At 39.2% G+C, this 22485-nt stretch overlaps 2 protein-coding genes across 5 annotated transcripts in view; one reads left to right on the top strand and one right to left on the bottom strand.

Moving 5' to 3' along the window:
• Positions 1 to 11535, top strand: part of LRRC9_3 (Leucine-rich repeat-containing protein 9) — a gene marked incomplete at its 5' end in the record, with an annotated part of 29493 nt that extends 17958 nt beyond the window's left edge. Inside the window, 4 exons of the mRNA XM_051218778.1 lie at positions 7457 to 7729; positions 8638 to 8865; positions 9973 to 10040; positions 11068 to 11535. Of these exons, the coding sequence (XP_051071714.1) occupies positions 7457 to 7729; positions 8638 to 8865; positions 9973 to 10040; positions 11068 to 11463 (965 nt within the window). The 3' untranslated portion in view covers positions 11464 to 11535. The remainder of the gene's footprint in view (positions 1 to 7456; positions 7730 to 8637; positions 8866 to 9972; positions 10041 to 11067) is intronic.
• Positions 11464 to 22118, bottom strand: PARS2_1 (prolyl-tRNA synthetase). Of its 4 annotated transcripts, XM_051211625.1 has the most exons (13): positions 21966 to 22112; positions 21755 to 21932; positions 21635 to 21708; positions 21527 to 21604; positions 21422 to 21494; positions 21283 to 21390; positions 19497 to 19590; positions 17393 to 17424; positions 17290 to 17354; positions 16407 to 16483; positions 16113 to 16278; positions 15556 to 15738; positions 11464 to 11735 (listed from the first exon to the last, which is right to left on the bottom strand). In XM_051211625.1, the coding sequence occupies exons 1-13, from the start codon at positions 22050 to 22052 to the stop codon at positions 11559 to 11561; spliced, it is 1392 nt and encodes a 463-aa protein (XP_051071711.1). In that variant the 5' UTR covers positions 22053 to 22112; the 3' UTR covers positions 11464 to 11558. The 4 variants fall into 4 exon arrangements, with proteins under 4 accessions (XP_051071711.1, XP_051071712.1, XP_051071710.1 ...); XM_051211626.1 differs by having other exon boundaries at positions 17290 to 17360; positions 21422 to 21708; positions 21755 to 22108; XM_051211627.1 differs by having other exon boundaries at positions 21283 to 21708; positions 21755 to 22118.
• Between the last annotated feature and the right edge of the window lie 367 nt (positions 22119 to 22485).

The following is a 22485-nucleotide window of genomic DNA, read 5'->3' as shown; positions in this document are numbered from 1 at the left end:
TTTTCCCTTCAGCATTCTAAGTTAGCGTTTTTCTCGTGATGCAGCTTGATATTTTCCTCAATATATGTCATCCACTTCCAGCGTCTTTTCCTAATTTTTTCTTCAGCTGGAAGCTGATTTGTTCTTCCTCACAGTAAGTTGTTGCTGATAGTATCCGGCCAACGGATATTGAGTGTCTTGCATGGAAAACTGTTTATAAATTTTTGTACCTTTTTGATGATGGTTGTTTCAGCTCCGTACAATAGAACTGTTTTGACGTTCGTATTGAAGATTCTGACTTTGATATTAGTTGACAGTTGTTTTGAGTCCCATATGTTCTTCAACTGTAGAAATGCTGCCCTTGCTTTACCAAACCCTTCATTTCCGCTAGTATCAGATCCTCCTTGTTTATCGATGAGGCTCCCTAGATATGTGATAGTCCCCACCTCTTCCAGGGCTTCCCCATCAAATGTGATTAAGTTCATGTTCTCTGTGTTGTATTTCAGGATATTGGTTTTTCCCTTGTGTATGTTGAGACCTACTGCCTCAGAGGCTTCTGCCATTTATTATTTATTTATTTATTTGAACACATGAATATTAGTACAAGAGAGCGCCAATATATATGCGCCACACAAAACAATGAGAATTCGAAGAGAAATAGAAAAAGAAGCTAAGGAGCGCAAAAAAAAGAGAACAATAACGAAGAGATTGATGTAAGGTAGTATGGTAGAAATGAGGGAACGGAAAGGTACAATCAGAAGAATTCTTTCAGTTAAGGAAGACACAACCACTTTTTAGGAAGAAAGTAAAAGAAGGTCACAGCAGCATAGCTATTGGCTTCTATTCTGAGCCATATCTGATAACGTCTCAAGCCACTGTGTTGCACCATCTCTCGGACCCCAACCAGGGAGTCGAGAAGGACCAACAGAAGCCAGCCCTTTGCAACTTTCTTTCATACTACGACACCATGTCATACACTGACCACCTCCTCTTTTCCCAACAAGTTCCAGAGTCGGCAAATAATGCTCGACGTGGAATTCTCTGGTACGACATTCGTAGAACATGTCCAAGCCACCGAAGTCGGTGTTTCAAGAGGGTGACACCAATTGCCCGAACACACGATGCCGAACCTCTGTATTACCAACATGGTGTTGCCACTGGATGTCAGCAATCCTTCGGAGACAGCGATGACCAAACACAGAGAGTCGTCTAACATCCTCAACTCGGAGAGGCTAGGTTTCACAAGCATAGAGCAAAACTGCTCTCACCGACGCCTTGTAGATTCGACCTTTTACAGCCAGACTAACATCAAGAAGGCGCCAAAGATGGCCCAGATTGGCATAAGCCGCTCTGGCTTTCACTATGCCTGAATTGATCTCATCACTCACACTACCACCAGCACTTATACAGCTACCTAGATACACGAACTTCTCGACTACTTCTATCTGCTCACCATCCAGGGTGAGTACAGGATTGGAATCCTGCCAGTCTTGTAGAAGTACTTTGCACTTCGAAGGTGTAAAGAACATACCATACCTACGGACACTGATTGCCAACTGATTAAGTGCGGATTGCATGGCTTGGGCATTATCGCACAGTAAGACAATATCATCCGCATACTCAAGGTCGAGAAGTCTTTCTCCAGGCAACAGATCCACACCACCATTACTTACATCCATCAGAGCTGTTTCTAGAATGTCATCGATGGCAAAGTTGAAGAGGAATGGTGAGATTGGGCAACCCTGCCTAACCCCACTGCTCGAATGGAACAATGGAGAGAGGTGGTTGTATGCCCTCACTCTGCCTGAGGTGTTTGTATATAGGGCTTTTAGGATGTTAATGAACTTCTCAGGCACACTCATCTTCAATAGACGATCCCAGAGAACAGTCCTGTTCAACGAATCGAAGGCAGCCCTGATGTCAAGAAACACTACGATTGTTGGCCTGTGATAATTATGACGGTGTTCTAACATTTGGCGGAGGGTGAAGATATGATCAAAACATCCTTGACCAGAACGAAACCCAGTCTCCTCCTTGCGAGTCAATCTTTCTCGGGTTATGAACAACCTAAGAAGTATGACGGAAGCCAATAACTTGGATGCGATCGGAAGTAGACTTATCCCCCGATAATTGTTACAGGAACGACGTGAACCCTTTTTGAAGATAGGGACAACTATCGACTCGTTCCATGATGTTGGTACACTTTCTAGTTCCCAGACCTTTGTAAACAATGTAGTCAGTTCCTTAGTGAGAAAGTCACCACCATCTTTAAAATGGGCCGGAGGTAAGTCATCCGGGCCAGGTGATTTGTAGCGTTTCAAGAGTTGGAGTTCCTTGCGGACTTCCGCCTCATTTGGTGGATCAATGGTCACCGGCCATGGAGGGCAGGACAGTCTGACCGATGTTGCCGGAGCAGCAGGCTGGTTGAACTGCCCTTCGAAGAATTGTGCCCATCGTCCAAGACGTCGATGGATGTTAGTGATTGGCATCCCGTCATCCTCACAGATTGTTTCGCTCACACCAGACTTCTTGCTGCTAGTGGCTCGGATGAGTTGGAAGAGCTTCCGGTAGTTACCAAATGCAGCTGCTGCTTCCAGCTCATTAGCACGCTTCGACCACCAGGCTTCTCCGTCCTTACACAAGCTTTGCCCGATTTCATTACGTAACATCCTTCGTTTGTGGTCAAACTCACGGTCAGCCTAAGTACACTGACGGGCATCGATGAATTGTAAGGAACTAGAAGAAACCCAGTGCTTATAAGCGAGACGTTTCGCGAAGCCGCAAGCGACTTTTCTCGCCATTTTCATGGCGTCATGAGGTTGCAACCAATGTTCATCTATACTTTCCTGTGGAATGGTAGCTAGCCTAGAAGCTAGCTCGGTTCGATAATTACTAGCAACAGAAATTGCAATCAGCTTGCTGACATCAATCCTTTAGTGACGATCACTTCGTTGACCACTGAAAAGTAAGATAAGATTGGCGCAGACCAGGGCATGATCCGAGTCCAGATAGATACTCCAGAAGGAGCAGCAGTCTTGTACACAACCACGCCAGTGATAGCTGATCGCGATGTGGTCAATCTGAGTCCAGGCTTGAGATGCAGAGGGAGGACGCCAGGTGGCACATCGGCGATGACTATGCCGAAAGTTAGTTCTAGCCAGAAACAGGTTGTGGTCTGTGCACAGTTGCAGTAGACGCTCACCGTTACCTGACCTGCGACCAACGAGTCCCCATCGGCCACCTAAACGACTCTCTTCTGTGCCTAGACGCCCGACCTGAGCATTCAAGTCTCCGGCTAGTACTACAATATCTTTCGAACGCACTTTCTGGAGAAGAACAGATAACTAGTGGTAAAACTCATCCTTGATTTCATCCGGGCTGCAATCTGTCAGGACATAGGCGGAGATGACGAAAACACATCGTTTCTCACGTCGATTTCTCACTTTGATGGAACTTTCTAATGTAACAGCACATAACCGAATGTTAATGTGGATCCAGTCGACTAGTGCTGCCTTAGCTCTAGCGCTTAGTGCGACACCAATGCCAGCAAGACCAGACGAACATGCCACAGGGTTCCCGGATAAACGCACATAAAACAAGCTTTTTGAAGCGACAGATGGAGAGCGAATTTGTAGTACTTCACCAAAGTCTTGAATACGGATCTCGGATAGACAACAAACGTCGATATTAAGACTTTCTAAAGACATAACCAGCCCTATCTGTTGTCCGACCTGCATAAGTGTGCGAACGTTGAAGGCAGGCAGTTTGAATGGCGCATGTGGTTTCAGAAAAACTGCTTCAGTACTCATATTCGGTAGTAACATACAATTTTCAACCGGACAGTGACTCGAGAACGTTTAGATACAGTCGAATTTCCACCAAAGACGAGCCGCTGTGTAAGTATAAAAGAGGGTGAATAATGTGGAAAATAATAATAATAATGATGACAATAATAGTAATAATAATAATAGTATTAATAATGACAATAATTGTAATGATAATTTGAACCAATTGATTGTTTTTCGAAGCGAGAAAGTAATTTCCATAGACATAGAGAGTTCATCATTTGTGTGTGGGCTGTGATACTGCCCGGGTGCCCAAACCGAAGCTTCTGCCATACTGGTTGTCTTGACCTGCATTTGTTGATGCGTATGAAATATTAGGGCCAGGTCATCTGCGAAGCCCAAATCGTCCAGTTACATCCAACCTATCCATTTTATTCTGTGCTTTCCCTCAGATGTCGAGGTCTTTATAATTCAGTCAACTACCAGAAGAAAAAGAAAGTGAGAGAGTAAGCAGCTTTGTCTTGCGCTAATCTTTACTCAGAATGAATCTGTGAGTTGTCCTTCACACACGACTTTGCAGTTTAGTCTATCGTATGAATTCCTTATGATGTTGACGACCTCAAGTACGCCACCTTGTCGAAGGTGTCATAAGGTTCTCCTATTCACACTCTGAGATACCTTCTAATCAAGGAAATTGATTTATAATGACGAGTTCCATTCAATTAATTGTTCAACGATGATCCGTAGTGTCGCGATTTCATCTGTACACGACCGATCCTTACGGAATCCAATCTGTTGATCTTGTAGTTTGGCGTCCACTGAATCTTTCATTCGGTTCTGTAACACACTGTTGATAACCTTTCCTAGTGCTGATAATAGTGTGATGCAATGGTAGTTCTTACATGTTCTGAGATCTTTATTTAGTATCTTGATGAGGTATCCATATTGTCAGTCTTTCGGTCGCACTTTTTCTCCCAAATCTTCCTTAATAGAACGTAGAGTATATCTGCCGTTGTTTCTATGTCTAACTTCAATGCTTCAGGTAGTATGTTGTTCGGTTCTGCTGCTTTCTCACTCTTGATTTGTCTAATGACCATCCTGGTTTCTTCGATCGTTGATGGAGTGACAGCTATAAGAAGGTTTGTGTATGCCTGTTCGATGTCCGATGGATTCAATGGACCTGGTCTATTCAGGAGTTCCTTAAAGTGTTCTTCCCATCTGTTCCTCTGTTCTTGAATCTCAGTGACTGACTTGCCCTCTTTATCCTTGACCGATCTCTCTGTTTGACAATAGTTCCCTGATAGTTTCATCGTTGTATCATCTGGTTGTCGGATATTTCCTTTTCTTACAGCTTTTTCAACTGTCATTGCTAGGACTTCGACGTATTTCTGCTTGTTGGCTCTAGTGCTCCGCTTCATTTGATTATCTGCTTTCATGTATCAGGCCTATGCCTTGGCTTTCTCTGCTGTTGTTCGACTATTTTCAATAGCTGTCTTCTTATTCCCTTGAATCTTGTCCAAGGTTTCGATAGAGACCCATTCCTTGTGATGATGCTTCATTCTGTCAGCACCTCTTGGCATGTTGAGTTTGTCAGTATCCCGAACCGTCGTAATGTTGTTTCTCCAGTTGCCCAGTGTTCCTTTAGTTTCGGTTTCATCTTAGCAACTACCAGGTGGTGATCTGGAGCTATGCCAGCTACTCTTTCGTCTTCTATGAATCTCTCGAATATTTTATTGTTGTAAGTATGGTCGATCTGGTTCTCTGTAGTGTGATCCGGTGAGATTCATATAGATGCATACATTTCTGGGGCAATATGGTGCCACCTATAACCATTTTGTTGAATGCACCTAAGTTTGTAGATTTGTCACCATTCTTGTTTCTTTTCTCCCAGTCAGTGATTATTGTTCCACGATATATTCATATCTGGTGTTGTGCGTTCCAACTTTGGCTTTTAAATCTCCCATCAAAAGGATCAGGCTCTTTCTTGAGCACCTCGCTATGATCGATTTCAGCCTCTCGTAAAACTGGTCTTTACCGTCTTCATTGCTATCATTGATGGGTGCATGACACTAGATAATATTCATTATGATTCTTTTATTCTTTGTTTTTTTTAAAGGATGCTTCGATAATTCTGGGTCCATGAGATTTCTATTCTATAAGTGTTATACGTGCTTCTTTGGACTGCATCAGTGCAAATTTTGTGTGTGCCAAACATTTTCTTCATGAACGGAGTACAGCAGCATATCTTCCGAATCTAATATTTTCTCTCCAACTTGAGTCTAATGGGTTTCACTGATTCTGAGCACCACTAAGTAGTGTCTTTTCACTTCCGTATATATTTGATTGGTCTTTCCGGTCTCCCACGTTGTCTGGACATCCCATGTACTTTTGTGAATTGTTGCTGTGGTTGTTGGAAGGGGTACCGACCTCGTGACTCCCGAAGAATCTCGGCTTTCACCATGAGGCGTCATAATTCTTCCTTCATCTTGGAGAACGGCGTTTAGAAGGTTTAAATGGTTTATTCTGGTTAGCGAGTTTTTAGCAAGGTTGTAATCTACGGGATATGGTTGTTGACTACATACCTAACCCTCCTTTTACCCGGTTTTGGGATCGGTAGTAACCCTAAAAAAGCTACAGGCGGAGTTATCGGGAATGACATTAACAGTCCAGTGGATATGGTGAGAAAAAGATTAGTGTAGTGTTGTGTGGAAATTTTTTGTAAGATGGTCTAGCTTATTGAGGGTGTCGTTCGATAATCCACTTTCCAGTTTAGCTAGAGAGATGTTAGTGAGGATTGGACCCTAGGGGCGATCCCACTAGCTGACCCATCTATTTGTCCATAAAATTTGTTGTTAAACGTACGGTAGATTAAGTGACTTTTCGAATTTACAAATAACACTATATTCAAGTATTTATGTCGCATCAGATGCAAACGTTCACCATTTTAACATGCAACATTTCCAAATTCATTATTGCTTGTAGTTAGACATTAACACCATTGGATGCCGGCTCAGTGGTCTAGTAGTTAAGCGTTCGCACGCGAGACCGAAGGTCCCGGGTCCTAGTCTTGCATGCGGGATCGTGGATGCTCATTGCTGAGGAGTCCCATACTAGGACGAAACGACCATTCGGTGCTCCCAAATTTTCAATGGTGGTCTAACATCCATCATATTAATTTAAACTCACCAATCTCCACAACCCTATACTGATAAATTCATTAATACATGTCTTGTTTTGACCTTTGTAAAATATCACAACAATTATGGACTTACAACTGTAGAACCTGATGATGAGTTTATTGAAAACGATTGTTCACTCAACTATTCTTAGTCTTTAAAATAATTTAGATATGAATTTCATGAATGTTGGTGTTTGTGACACATGTTTTAACACTTTGAACTTTCACTTTACTAACACTTTAACGAAAAGTATATTGATAATCTATCTACCTTGAATATGTAAGGAAGATTGTACAGGTAGGATATTTGATTCTAAACATGTTTCCAATAGTGAATTTACTACATTCCAGTCGAAAAAGCTTTCTAAAACTTTTAACCTTATTTTACAAATACTATTCATCATAGTGTTATAACTAATTATGTTTCAAATAAATTTCCATAATATATATTAATTTATTGTTAGAATTTTGCTCGTACCTATCAATTTGTTATTTATGTTGACTATTCATACAGCCCAATCGACATTAGATCTCACCTCTGATATATCATCTACAACATATAATAATGTAAGTACTGGAATCAAGCTAGTTCATTCGGAATCAACATCAGATTTTTCTTGTAAAAATAAACTTCTCAGTGTAGAAATTCAAAATAATCTCAGTAAAATTGATCATATAGGCACAGCAAGTAAGCCAGCTGGGAAATCTTTTTCAGACATTGCTGTTCAAAAGTGTGATCCACGTTCACATCATATATGTTTAGATCATTTATCTGGTAATATGAAAGGTTAGTCAGGTCGTATTTTATTTTCTATAATAATATGTATTATTTCTGTGTTTAAACAGTTTTATGTACTTCGTCATGAGGTTAAGTCGTATAAATTTATAGATAAGTTATCATTTTAACCAGATTTTACGCAAAACACTTCATTTCTCGACATCATATGTGCTTGTAGTATTTTTCTATTTATTATCATGTAATTGAAATTGTAGACATGAAATAATCTTTTAATTAAAGTCGGTTAATGGTTATCAATGGACTTTTCCGCTGAATGTCCATGAATCCCAGTGACGTTCACTCCATTATTCGAGTGCTGGTACCTTTCTCTTCGAATGCCAACGCTTTATCCATTAAACTTCTGAGTTCAGAGGGTCACTAGCTTGTGCAACGGGTATGAGTTTTACATGTAAGGGGCTGTATATGCTGTTATTGGAGACTGCAGTTGATCAGTCTCTGTTGGCATATGGGCATCCTGAGAGGGTTGCCTAGATATTGCTGTTTGGTCATAAATATTTAGTAAAGTTGGGTAGTAACTGGTATTCAAGTATGATCAATTGTAGTCTTTGACATCAAACAGAGAGAACGCAAACCCTTAGAAACTGAAATAATTTGTTCAGCTTTTTGACTCAAATGATCATGATAAGGGAGATTGAAAATTCTTTAATTAACATCAATTCTTAATTGACCAATCTTTTGTTGCATGAAATGAATCATACAGAGAAAACACTCAAATGCGTGTACAAACGAAATTGTTTAAAGCAGATCAATCTTTGACGTAGTTTTCTTCTTAGATTAGTAAACTACAAGTTTGAATGCAAGATATGTGCACTCGAGCATCTTTATTGATGTAACATTATGATCTTTTTTGAATTCATGTTTTTGAACTATAAGTAATTCTTTGTTAATAATTTTAGAATGGCCTCCTTATTCATCCATTACTGCTCCAGTTAGTCCTGGTGGATTACAAAAAGAAAATCACAAAGTATTGTCTGGTACGTCTATACCATTTCATAGTTGTCGCTTTGGTCGTCTGATTATTTCACCTGATGGAGATGAAGCAAAAGAACTAAAGTCAATCACTTATCAAACGACACACAAACTTTACTCAGCTCCATCAAAGACAGAAAACGAGAACCAGATAGGTATGTTTCTAAGCTACATGTATACTCCAACCGTTTACTGTGTGATGAAACAACAAATAAGAACGTAGTTTGTGGACAATCGTGTTGAAAATCTAGGACTCCTTATTTTATGAGATATATTTGATACTTAAAATCGACCCATTAGTGTTTTCTGAAACGTTTTTCTCAACCACAGCTTTGTAAGTATTTTTACAACAATGTTCAATTACACATCAGACTCTGTTCTCGTATATTTTAAAACTATACGAAAAGAATATGGACAGAACTGGATGACACACAACAAGCGGGACACTTTCTGGGTAACTCCAAGGTTTTCACCAGCTACTGACTCGACAAGGCACACTACTCTTTAAAGACTAGGTTGGCTTCACTACTTCACTTCCTATTGTTCGTTCAATAATCAGTCTGTACCAATCCAAGGAAAGATTTCGAATTTTTTGAGTCAAAAACATTCTCGTTTGAATTCCAGGTTGTAAGCCCCCAGAGAGATACTTGCGGTAAAAGTAAATGAAAGCAAAATAGTGGTTGACTTTAACGAACTTAGAATGATCACAGAAACTGAGTTTCAAGTAAATATAATATAAGCTATTTCTATCCACATAAAGTATCGTTGATTTTGATTATCTGTTAAGAATACTTACCTAAATTTAGCAACCCTATTTCACCAACGTTTTATGATAGTGTATTATTTTAGCGACGTCAATTTAATCCCTCCTATTGTTTCAGCTAAGCTTATTCTTATCGTGAATACAGTATATTTTTAATATCCTAATATACCATAGAAAGGTTTGGTATTGCTGTCAAAAACAAGTGACAAGATATGAGTACGATGGTCAAACTAAACAGGAGACGTTTCTCGAAAATTGAAGCTGTGACGTTTGAGTATTAACGGAAAATGTCTCGTAAATTTTGCTTTTATCAAGAAACGTGTATCTGTTATTGGTAGTGGTAATATTTTTACTCAGCTACTGTCTGGGAATCAAGATTTGCTTGAACCTACAAAACAAGGCGAATAATGTATTTGGTTATCGTATAGGAATATCTTAGTGTTTGGAGTTATTTCTTATGATCATGACAATTAACTCAAAATGACTACTTTTATTTCAGTTGAAATGGAGCTGAATACGCCTGCTACAAGTATATCAACTGACCATGAAAAGCAACCTAATTCAGAAGTATGTTTGACCTACTTATTCATTGTCAGTTTTAAAAGATTTATGTATTTACGAATAAATTTTTCTGCTACCCATTAGGATGTTTTATTTATTTAAACACATAAACATTGGTACAAGGAGGCACCAAATAAGCATGCGCCATATTCGATTAGTGTGAGGGCTGGGATACTGCCTGGGTGCCCAAACCGAAGCAGGATGTTTACATATTAGCATGTGTTATGTTCTATCGCATACAATGGTTAAGCATGTCTATTAGATAAGATCATCAAACCCGTTTGTTCATATATTGTATTCCCATTGTATGTTGATCAGTGTAACGTACAAAACACCTTGAAGCTTATGCCTTAGCACTTTAAATTTAATTTATTCAAGTTCATCGTTATGTAACATGTTGGAAACCCATAAACTGCAACCATACTACGTGATGGTTAAACTTTTGGGTATTTTATGGTCATTAGTAGTACATTTAAGTAGTTATATCATGTATTCGGAGAATCAAACTAGATTTTCAGGTAAATTTGAGTGTACACTAGTTAAACTAACAGTGGTAACCAATAAGTGCTGTGTACAAGTATTCAACAGTTGTACAACAAAAAGAAAATTATGGTGATCTAGCCGTTGGAAGTAAAATGTTTTCTGGGAACTGGTGGTGAAAACCATGAACACCTAGTTTTAACGCCGCGGTAACACCAATATCTTTTAGCAATCAACTTTTTGACATTTTTGCCTTTGATGGATATTGACCTCGGACATGTTTATTTTGTTCGTCTGATTCATATTTAACATGTAACTTTAAAATACGTTTAACTTTTTATGAAAAACGTCATGAAGCTTGATCACTATATTATAAAAACTAGGATGTAACTGGAAAGTTGGATATATTTGAGTTTCTGTCGCTTATCAGTTAATATGATCATAATATCCTACCAAAATTTGTTAAGTATCAGGGGCGTTGTTATTAGTCTTGTCTAACGCGTCTTGCAGACTTCTAAATGATGTTCTTACATTCCATATAATTTATTTCTAGTCGGTCTCACTAACTTTACCATATATACCTGAAACTCCTGCGTATATGTTGAACATGGTCAATCTTTCTCGAAGTTGCAGTGCTTATGAGATTGCTACAGTGCCACTTAAACTTTCGTGCAATAGTGATCTCTCTACCAAAAACACATTGTCGTCCACATCAAATTGTTCAATTTCTATGAATAATGACAGACCGAGGTCTAAGTATGGTAGGTGGGTTTCCAAAAAACTTCACAAACGTTCGAAGCATGGAGTTTCGCAAGATCTAAAGAATAAAGTTGGTCGATTCTTGGAGCCTTATCCGCCAAGTACTAACGACGTTCATAGAAGTAAGGAATTAAAAGGTGATTCTGCTAACAAGTCGACGTGGCATAAAGTATGGTCAAAAAACAAGTAATGGATTATCAAACAAGTTTTTATTGTACATATTTCTTTAGTTTAAAATTATATTACAGTTCTTAACTTTAAATTGTTTTGTATGCGCTTACCAAGTTAAATGAGTTTGTTTCCATTTATATTGCGCTCATTCTGTCGGTGATCCCATGAAGGTAGAGATGATGCATCAAATACTGCAGGGTTACTGAATGCAGACCTGGCTTGTTCTAGAGTAGCTACACATGATCTGTCTTTATAAACATCAACCAATTCATATGTACCATCTCTCTGACTCTAAAAATTTTTAACGTAAAAATTAATATCAGATGGGATTTGTGGATATTATAGTAATTTCAATGGTTAAGACCATGAGTCAGTATAAGCTAGACCACCATGGAAGCACTGGACGGCCGTTTCGTCCTATCGTGGGACTCCTCAGTAGTGCGCACCCACGACCTCGCCCCTTGCGAGATTCGAACCCAGGACCTACCGGTTTCGCGCGCGAGCACTTAATCATTAGACCACTGGACCGGCATCCAACGGTGTTAATGTCTAACTTCAACTAATCCACGAAATTGAGCGACGCATTCACCACTGTGAGTCACCATCTCACAACAGACCTGGTTGAACTCCACTGGTCACTACTTCGCACTAGAACTCCAGGATATACCTCTTGAAGCCAGTCACTAGTGAGCATATTTTGAGTAATAGGACGAAACGGCCGTCCAGTGCTTCCAGGTTTCCCATGATGGTCTAGCTTCAACTGACTCATGATCTTAACCATTAAAAACTAATAATTTATAACTGACTCCATTCAGTATGTATGCAGCTTTGCTTAAAAGCAGATTCATTAATACGGTTGATCGGTTACTACTGTACGTCATGATACGCCTAGTAATCGAGTTATTCATCTAGAGTTCCTTTTGTAGTATACGTGTTTCATGCCTTACCGAAAAATGCACTTGGAAAATAGATAAAAAATATTCAGTGGTACTGTGGTGTATGCGATTTATGTCCACAGACATAATTAGTATGTAAAACCAATGGGAAGGGGGGAAACCCTAGCAGAAGGCTAAAAAGATCGAGTTGAAGAGAATAGAAGGTAAGCCCCCAAATGCCCTGGTATGGCCGAGAGTGTAGTGGGCCCGCCCTCCCACTCGAAATGCTCCCACACGGCCACGCGCATACTCACTGCCTTCTCGTGGCGGGGGTGTTGTTTACGAAAATGAGAGGACGAAAAGCAAGTGTCCGGCGCTTAAACCGGATCCCAAACGAATGGTGCACATGGGCTCCAGTATCCTGAGGGAGCAAATGGCGTATGAACCAATCGTTGGTCACCGGATACCATGGGACTGCATCTTCTCGCGATGCTCTAGTGCCTTGTGGGTTAGATCTTTAGGTCAAAGGCTCGGGATGTGGCCCCCTAAGAAAACCACCTGGTTAGGTCTGGCCACCCGGGCAGTATCACAGCCCACACACAAACAGAATGAAATGAAGATACTTACGGAAAATACTATACTTGCTTCGATTAACAATCAAGCGATTCACGTTATTATTATTTACTACGCCTTTTATTCCCACTCTGTGTATCCTTATTTTCCGACTTGTATGCACTAATATATTGGATCCCCATCAACAGTTAATTATGTGCTGTTAGATTAGAAAGTTCCATCAAAGTGAGGAGAAACGATGTGTTTTCGTCATCTTCGCCTATGCCGATTAACTGTTCTTCTCCAGAAAGTGCGTTCGACAGATGTTGTATTACCAGCCGGAGACTTGAATGCTCAGGTCGGGCGTCTAGGCACAGAAGAGAGTCGTTTAGGTGGCCGATGGGGACTCGTTGGTCGCAGGTCAGATAACGGGGACACCGTCTACTGCAACTATGCACAGACCACAACCTGTTTCTGGCTAGAACTAACTTTCGGCATAGTCATCGCCGATGTGCCACCTGGCGTCCTCCCTCTGCATCTCAAGCCTGGACTCAGATTGATCAAATCGCGATCAGCTGTCGCTGGCGTGGTTGTGTAGAAGACTGCCGCTCCTTTTGGAGTACCTATCTGGACTCTGACCATGCCTTGGTCTGCGCCAATCTTATCTTACTTTTCAGTGGCCAACGAAGTGATCGTCACTAAAGGATTGATGTCAGCAAGTTGGTTGCAACTTTTGTTGCTAGTAATTATCGAACCGAGCTAGCTTCTAGGCTTCGCGCAACGTCCCGCTTATAAGCACTGGGTCTCTTCAGGCTCCTTACAGCTCATCGAAGCCCGTCAGTGTGCTCCTGGAGAAAGACTTCTCGACCTTGAGTAAGCGGATGATATTGTCTTACTGTGCGATAATGCCCAAGCCATGTAATCCGCACTTAATCAGTTGGCAATCAGTGTCCGTAGGTATGGTATGTGCTTTGCACCTTCGAAGTGCAAAGTACTTCTACAAGACTGGCAGGATTCTAATCCTTTACTCACCCTGGGTAGTGAGCAGATAGAATTATTCGAGAAGTTCGTGTATCTAGGTAGCTGCATAGGTGCTGGTGGTGGCGTGAGTGATGAGATTAATTCAGGTATAGTGAAAGCCAGAGCGGCATACGCCAATCTAGCATCAGATATGGCTCAGAATAGAAGTCAGTGGCGATCCTGCTGTAACCTTCTTTTACTTTCTTCATAAAAAGTGGTTGTATCTTCCTTAACTAAAAGATTTCTTCTGGCTTTACCTTTCCGTTTCCCCTACTATTACCATTATTATTACTATTACACTACATTACACTAATCTGTTCGTTATTGTCCTTGTTTTTTAACGCTCCTTACCTTCTTTTTTTTCTCTTCGAATTCCTATTGTTTTGTGTGGCGCATATAAATTTGGTGCCCTCTTGTACCAATGTTTATGTGTTCAAATAAATAATAGAATGTAAACAGGAGATTGTGACTTAGATGAGTCATACAGAGTGTGGAATGAAGCATTCAATGGTTCTTATATTTCAACAAGTTATTCCGTAATTTTATACTAAAATACATTCGGTTGTCCCCTCCGCACCTGTGTTCTCACTTATTACAATACAAGCAAGGTCATATCTAATTGAATTTAAAGGAGCTGGAGAGCTGCTGATATATCTGGTTCAAAGCAAGTTGAATCCCTCATATGTAGCATGCACAAGTTATGTAGAACATAGCTGTCGTCCGGTTCCTTTTGTGCCATGTGCATCGAATAAAGTATATATGGGTTAACCACAACCTGCAGGCTACCCACAAATAATTAGGAATTATGGTTTTTCCATTCGAAGTTTTGAAAAAAATAGCGTTCGAAATTAAACTCATTCTGTTGTCTAAATGACTTGAAGAACGCTCTTTTTCTGACGATAAGCACATAAATGGTCTCATAGGGGAATAACCACTGGACTTTAAGGCTTAGGTAATAATTTAGTAGCAGTAGTTTTGCGATTTACACTTATATTTTATATCAGTCTTACTAATTCACACATAGAAAATAAGTTACAGGATGTAATGATTTCAGGATAGTTCTGTAATTCCAACGCAGAACATAGGGTTTTCACTTTAACTTCTCTAAAATGAGATTCTTGCCACTCAATGATGGGCGAATTTGTTACCTTCTTTGCATAATCTAAAACTAGTTTCATCTTCGTTGATGGTATTTTTGATTTTGCAGTGGCAGTGGGTTACATTAATGCCAGTTTATTAACTGCATGTTCACCATTCATCCAGGTTTAAAGTATTTTAGTTTTTTGTATGAATTTTAATATCAACCTGGTTCAGTTCGGCAGTTTATTAATCTTGGAGAAGATCTGTAGCCCAAATGGAGTTTTGTTCTCTAATTTGAGTGATTTAATCGGGAAGCTTTTATTGTCCTTCTGGGCGTGATAGGTGTCAACAACCAAGATCGACAGAACAAGCAGTCATATGTGGAGAGATTCGGAAACCTTACTCTAATCTAAAGTTTCTGCTGATGATGTACGTAGGGACAGTGGAAGATTCTTGACAAAACCAGCCAGGTTAGATAATGAACCTCATTCCGTATAGTTATCACACATACCCTCTACTTCTTTTTGTGTACACTGTTAGTGATATGGTAGGTTTTTAAATCAAATCTACGAGTTTATAAGTACCTTTACAATAAGTATCCAGGGTATTCCCAAGCGGCTTTGATCCAGAATTTTTCTACCCAAGCTTAATTCTTTGCGATCATCCACCAAAATGTCACCAAGTAACTTGAAGTTGATGGAATCACTTTGAATGGTATCGAGGATATATTTCAGCTCATCTGGATTCACACTGTCCTTGGCCGTTTCCTTCAGGTAAATAGAAAAACGTCATAATTGTATCTGAAAGTTAGTTTGTTGGTGTTTCATAAACAGGACATTCTTACAGCCACTTGTGGATAAAGTTTAGTGAAGTACTTATTTATAACGATCTAACCCTTGTGATGGTTCGGAAAAAAAGCTAGCATTCATACCGTGATCTCAGTCATATGTACTTACTGCGTAATCAGGTGTTGACATCACTTTAATAGGTGTGTACAGAAGACATACTTGCTTTGTGACCAGCTTATTACAAAAACATGTAGTAGTAGTAGTAATACAACAACATTACGAGAACTGAACTTCTTAGTCGTTAGAATCCATATTTAAAAGTTCCCATATTACTCAAAGTATAAACCAACTACCTTCTGTAGAACTATTGATCCGCTGTATGGTGCGATTCGGACAGGCCATCGAAGCTGTGTGATCTGATCTTTAGATTTGTCAGGAAATGCAACTCTTGTCAAGTGTTCGATGCAGACGGCAAGTAAACGTGATATTCCAAGACCATAGCACCCCATGAACATAAGTCTAGGATATAAAATATATGAAGTGATGTGTGTCATTTTATAAGATAAACATCATACGTAAAATTTCCAAACACTAAAAAAATGATGAAGACAATGTAGTTGTTCAGAGGTTATTTCACTACAACTTACTTTGAGCCTGAAGGGGATTGATAAGTGGCATCAAAACACTTTGAATATCGTTCACCCAATAGGAAACAGTGGGCGACCTTAAAAAAATAAACATGAAACTGTCCAATCAGTGACATTCAAAGCTAAGTACATCGTGATGTCAAACGAGACCTATAAAGTTACATCGGAAGCAATGATTTAGGGTTCTTTCCAACCACATTACTACGTATCTTTCATGAGTTCGATAGAAGTGTGCTCTTAAAGCAGTATTAAATGACGTGTACTAGATAATGATAAATATAATCTATCATGTCACATAATAAGCTACGAAAGTAACATATCCCCTTTACTTTAAGCAGTACAGGTATCCAACTGGTTAGGGATGCTTAAATAGAAGAGAAAAACAGTAAATCATTTAGGATTGATTGTGTTTTGAATTTTAAAAAATTAACACTTTGCTGGCGAATTCTGCTCTCTGATATCCGTTCACTAAATGTGTCCATCGTTAATTCGATTTCAGAATAATCGTTACTCAAACAAATGAATATAAATAGTTGATCACGCAAGCACTATATCACTGTTGTGCCATGAATGTACACTTCAAAATAGTTTGATGACAATGCGTCCAGTTAACTAAGGGGCATGTTGAAGTAATGGCGGCTAATGTAAGGTCAACAGTCACCAGCTGAAGTTTTTTACGGACGGAAACAATAACTTTATAAATAAATGAATATATTTTTAATATCCCAATGAGTAGAAAATCTAATTTTTCTACATATTGGGATATTACAAATATATTAATTCATTTATAACAATCTACCCAATGCTCCAATTATTCGAAATTAAGTCCAACCTTGGTAATAATAACTAATAACTCTTTCGCTGATAATTCTTGATTACTTACTTCTATACCTTGAACTTCATTGAATACTTTTGGGCAAGATTGTAAAGAACACAATGAGCTGGCAACTTCACCTGTAAGTAATTTCCTTCAGAATGATAAATACCTTTAAGTTCTGAATTGAATTTCAGGGAGCATCTAAAGTGAATCAAGAAGTGTGATGGATATTTGGACAGATTTTTAAAAGAAATTAACTGATTTTACAATTTAAGATTTATACAAGCGAAATGTAAGAACAAATGTTATGTTAGCATACTTCACTGCGGCCTTAAATAACTGAAAAATAATAGGTAAACGTGGTTAGGTACCTTACTATAATTCTGAGACAAGATATGAGAAAGAACATTTTCCACAATAAAATAGACATGGTTTTTACGCCTTGGCAGGAAACTAACGTTGCTTGTTTTGGATAATATGGACATATATCGGACGGACAACATGGTAATTCTCAATATCTTATCATTAACGCTAGAACAACTTTCGAAAATAAAGTATTTTCGCATGCTTAGTTGGAGTTTCGCTGAATGGACAAGCAAGCATTTCAACTTTGTAGTGTTTGGTATTATCTGGGAGTCGAAACAGTTTCAGTGCCCTATTAGTCACTCGTTAATTCGACTTAACATTGGGTCCTTCATAATACTTTATGTTTAGGTATCTTTCATGCCTACTGTTCACTACCATTGATACTACTTCAGTGGTATTTCTTTTGATAATTTCATCAACCTTTGATTACATGGTGCAATACCTTGGGCCAATGTAGATTCGTACCAAGTCCTACATTGCTTATAACTAACAGCTCTCATAGTTACCGATAGGTGGTGAGGGACAAACAATTTTGCTTAATTCACTCTACATTATAATCAGCTTCCAGAAGATTGATGTTAAGTTATTGTTTGAACCAAAGAACCTATGTTTTGTTTAAATAAAGTGACATACTTTCCTGCCGTTTAAATTCATCAAACTGAATTAGAAAGAACTATAAACAGGAAAACACAGGCATCTATTATTACCCATTCATATATAACTGGCTGCTTCAAAAGCTGTAAATGGTACTCATAATGTGCTAAGTGCTTGTTAATTTTCAATAAATAACCATTTTCTAGTAGCTTGGCTGATCAAAAGAAAGATCTAGAGAATACAATTGTTCGATACTACGATGTTCACTGTAAGGTAACACTTTGGACTTACACAGAAAAGGTACATTACTTCAATGCCCGCGATAAATGTAGGTCTATTGACATCTGATAGGGTAATTTTCATTGGTATAGTTAATAGGTAAAACAAACCATGAAACTTTGGTCATTTGGAACTATCGACCACTTTTCGAACGCAAAGATCTTATTTTCGATCTTTGAAAAAACCTTAACGTTTAGAAAGCGACTTATGAGAAGTATTTGAATAATATTATAAGTCGAAGTTTAGGTTTTATGAGGTCCAGTGAACCGAAAAGATCAGTGCACCTTTGGTTTACTGTTTTAACGATTCGCCGATAAGAATGCCAGTTCTGTCCATATCCCCCGTGTATATTATTTCGGCTACAGCTAGCGTCTTAATAATTATAGAGTAAAAATGTAAGTGCTAATAGTCCGTAAAGTAGTTCTAATAGTTACATTTCCAGTATTTGCTCAGTCACATTTGATAGATTTTGCAAGGTATTTTTATTATTTATTTTATTTCAACACATAGATAATGGTACAAAGAAGCACCAAATGCATATGCGCCACACAAATCTTATTCGATGTGTGAGGGCTGTGATACTGCCCGGGTGCCCAAACCGAACCGGGTGGTTTTCTTATGGGGCCACTCCCCGAGCCTTCGACCTGAAGGTCTGATCCACAAGGCAGTGGAGCATCGTAAGGAGATGCAGTCCTATGGAAGCCGGTGACCAACAATTGGTTCGTACGCCATTTGTTCCCGCAGGATACTGGAGTCCATGTGCACAATTGGTTTGGAATCCGGTTAAAGCGTCGGACATTCGCTTTTCGTCCTCTCATTTTCGTAAACAACACCCCCGCCACGAAAAGGCAGTGAGTAGGACTTCCCTGGCAGAGGCTGTATACGCGTGGCCGTGTGAGAGCATTTCGAGAGGGAGAGCAGACGGATTCCTTTTTTAAGTAAAGACCAATCAGATAAGTGGGTAAATCTGTTTGAATCTATATGATGAGATTAAATATGTTAATCAGAATAGCACAAAATTGAGTACAACTCACTTTGAACACACTAATATTCGGTCTTCTCCTACATCAGCTTGAACGTGAAATTCCTCTGAAATGAGACCACCAACATTTCCTGGATCTGCAGATGCTTGATTTATAAAGAATGCCAAAGATGTTGGGATGTAACAGATGGAGTTAATAAATTATAACTTAAAGAAATGAAAAAGGATTGAGATTTCACTCAACAGCAAATTAGAGGAGACCTGGTGAAGGTTAATATGTATATGATGTTGATATAGTGCTTGTAGTTAACCACCAGACGTCAGTTTTCTCCCGTTACTTTTTAAGAACGTTTATAAGACCTTGCTTTATTAATTATTCGCAACACCTTTTATTTTACCTTCAGACGTATATGAGACAATCTGACGACTACTGATTGTTCTTATGACCAAGACAATTCACTTTCATGCAAATCGGCATAATCTCTTTTGAATATACATATATGTTTTGCATAACATGCAGATTGGTTGAAATCTATGTCACTTGTATGCAACGTAATAACGGGACGTATTTCAAATTTATTTCTCAATGGTGAATTGATAATGTATTTAATTCGGACACCCGAAAATCGGACAACGGATGCTTATAGTAGTGATTTTGACAACTTTTTAATGATGAGATTTTTAATCTATCGAGTGCTTTCTACTGACATAATACACCAGGAGAATATTCAGATACTTTTTATGTGAGCTCTCAAAGTAAACGCTCATTACCAACACCAACAAACTGGAGATTAAAGCTAAAATATATTCGTGCTTCATATTACTGCTGATTCGTTTTAAGGGTTCATATCTCTGAAATATCCTAAAGTTCATATCATATTAATTCAGTGTTAGGAATTTAGATAGAACAAAAGGGGATATATTACCAAAACTCAGGTGAACCGCAGTTACTAGTCAGTGGATATAGTCACACTTTATCAACTACCGTGCGGAAAATAACGAGGACAACAGGACTGTGCTTTAAATGAGTACTAAGTTGTGAGATCTAACAGTTGACTTTTAGGACTGATGCCCAGTCTTGTGTGCTGTTAAGGGTATGAGGTCTGATGTCACTTCCCGGCTGCCCACACTGTGGAAGGGTACTTCTTGAGGAACCTGAAAAGGAAGTTGGATTAATGTTGGTCTTAACGACCTGGGAGCGTGACCGCATATCCCAAGGGACAACTGCTTGAGGCCGGTCGCGCACGGCCTTTTTGTGGGGTTTTTAACGTGTTAGCTCCGTTCTTCAAAGGGCCTTACCGCCGTGGACGGAATTTCGGGAGGTAAGGTGAGGCGTGACATTTTTAGGGTCGACCTTCTCTAACCCCTTCCTTCTTTGTGAGAAGGAAGCAGTGCTGCAGATGCTGGTTGTCTGAGGGAAACACTTTACTGCTGTCACATCCCTCTGCAATCAGCAGTAAGACTTTGCCCTCAAACCTTGAGTTGCTGCTTCTAGTCTTACCGTTCTCCAATCGACCTGCCTGGCATGGTAGAACCTACAGGAACATATGTTTCAGCAAATATGACTCCGTTGGATTACCACGATGGGCAAGCCCGACCACCGCGTCAAGGTAGCAGCTAGGGTCGGGACTGATGTTACCAACATAGCATCCAGAACTTAAAATCATGGGATGACAGCTTACTAAAAATGACTATACAAGTAGTTTTTATGAAAAAGGGGATATTTTAGATAGTGTATTCCTAGTGAATAATTACCTTAAAATAATCAGTCGTTTATAATTTGCAAGTGACATCTATCGATTATACTGAGGGACTAGCCACAAAAAGGGTCTGCTTACCAACTAGGTACGGTAACCCAAGGTTAGTCAACAAGTCAGAATACGCAGTCTTCACACGTCTATACGTTTCCTCAGCTGTCTCGGCAGAAGCATCAAATGTGTAAAGGTCTGGAATTTAAACAGAATAAAGTGCCTGTACCTTGCATTACAAACTCACGTCCCCTGACTAGACCATGTTTTGGGTGGGGTTCATCTCGAAATTTGCTGGTTATCTTGAAAACAAAAGTATTTTTATGTAGCTTACCTGATACATCAAAACAGGGAGGGACTTATACGACAAATTTAGACAGGCAATGAAATTGGTTATACATTCTTCATGGGTCTAACAGAATGTGAGAGAATTATATATTACTGGCTGTAAACAATACTCATGAGATAATCTGTCTTTGACTCTGAATAAGCTACTCTGCATGGTAGACCATCGACCTGTGCGGTTTATAAAGACTGTATATATATATATATATACACATACCAGACTTTTCCCAGATGTGTCTCGGACCTAACGTTGGGAGCAAAACACGCTGAGCTCCTAGCTGTAACATGTTATTGTCAACTAAACTTTCCAGCTTTCGCAGAGATCGCAGTACTTCCGGTCCAAAAGCATACACACCGGTGGAGTCAGAAAAGATGAGACCATACAACCGCAGAAGCTACATTTTAGTCGGAAGTATCGAACAAAAAACCTTTTGGCTGATACAAAGAGTAGATGTTACTCCAGGTATGTTTATTAACGGGGGAAGGGAACGAGATAGAAACGTGAACACAGACATACAAGGCACGTTAAAAAGTCAAACCCCTCTAATGCCGCCCGCCGTTTCGTTCCAATGACCTTGATCACCTTTACAAGAGGCGGTCATTGCGTACTTCAAGTGTATAGGGTTTGTTGCGTGTCTGTTTGATCACACAAATATTAGGTTTTCTCATATTTAAGTAGTCTTTTGCTGCAGTAAAGTCAAAAAATCACTGCGAAAAGCACTGATTTAGCTTTTTCTATTGTTGCTTAGTAACTTGGTCTGTGATACAAATGACTCTACTGAACCTCAATGCCTTTTTAAACTTTTTGATCAAGTTCAGAAAACAACCCAACTCCTGAATCGTTCGCCCTGAGAACATTTCGAATAACACTTCCAAAAACCTAGTCACAAGCTAGATTACAATAATTGGTTTCTGTACTTGCCTGCCCTGACTATGCTCAGAGGGCGA

The sequence above is a fragment of the Schistosoma haematobium genome, chromosome ZW (genome assembly GCF_000699445.3).
Source record: "Schistosoma haematobium chromosome ZW, whole genome shotgun sequence".
Classification (NCBI taxonomy): domain Eukaryota; kingdom Metazoa; phylum Platyhelminthes; class Trematoda; order Strigeidida; family Schistosomatidae; genus Schistosoma; species Schistosoma haematobium.
This window is presented reverse-complemented; position numbering and strand designations above follow the sequence as displayed.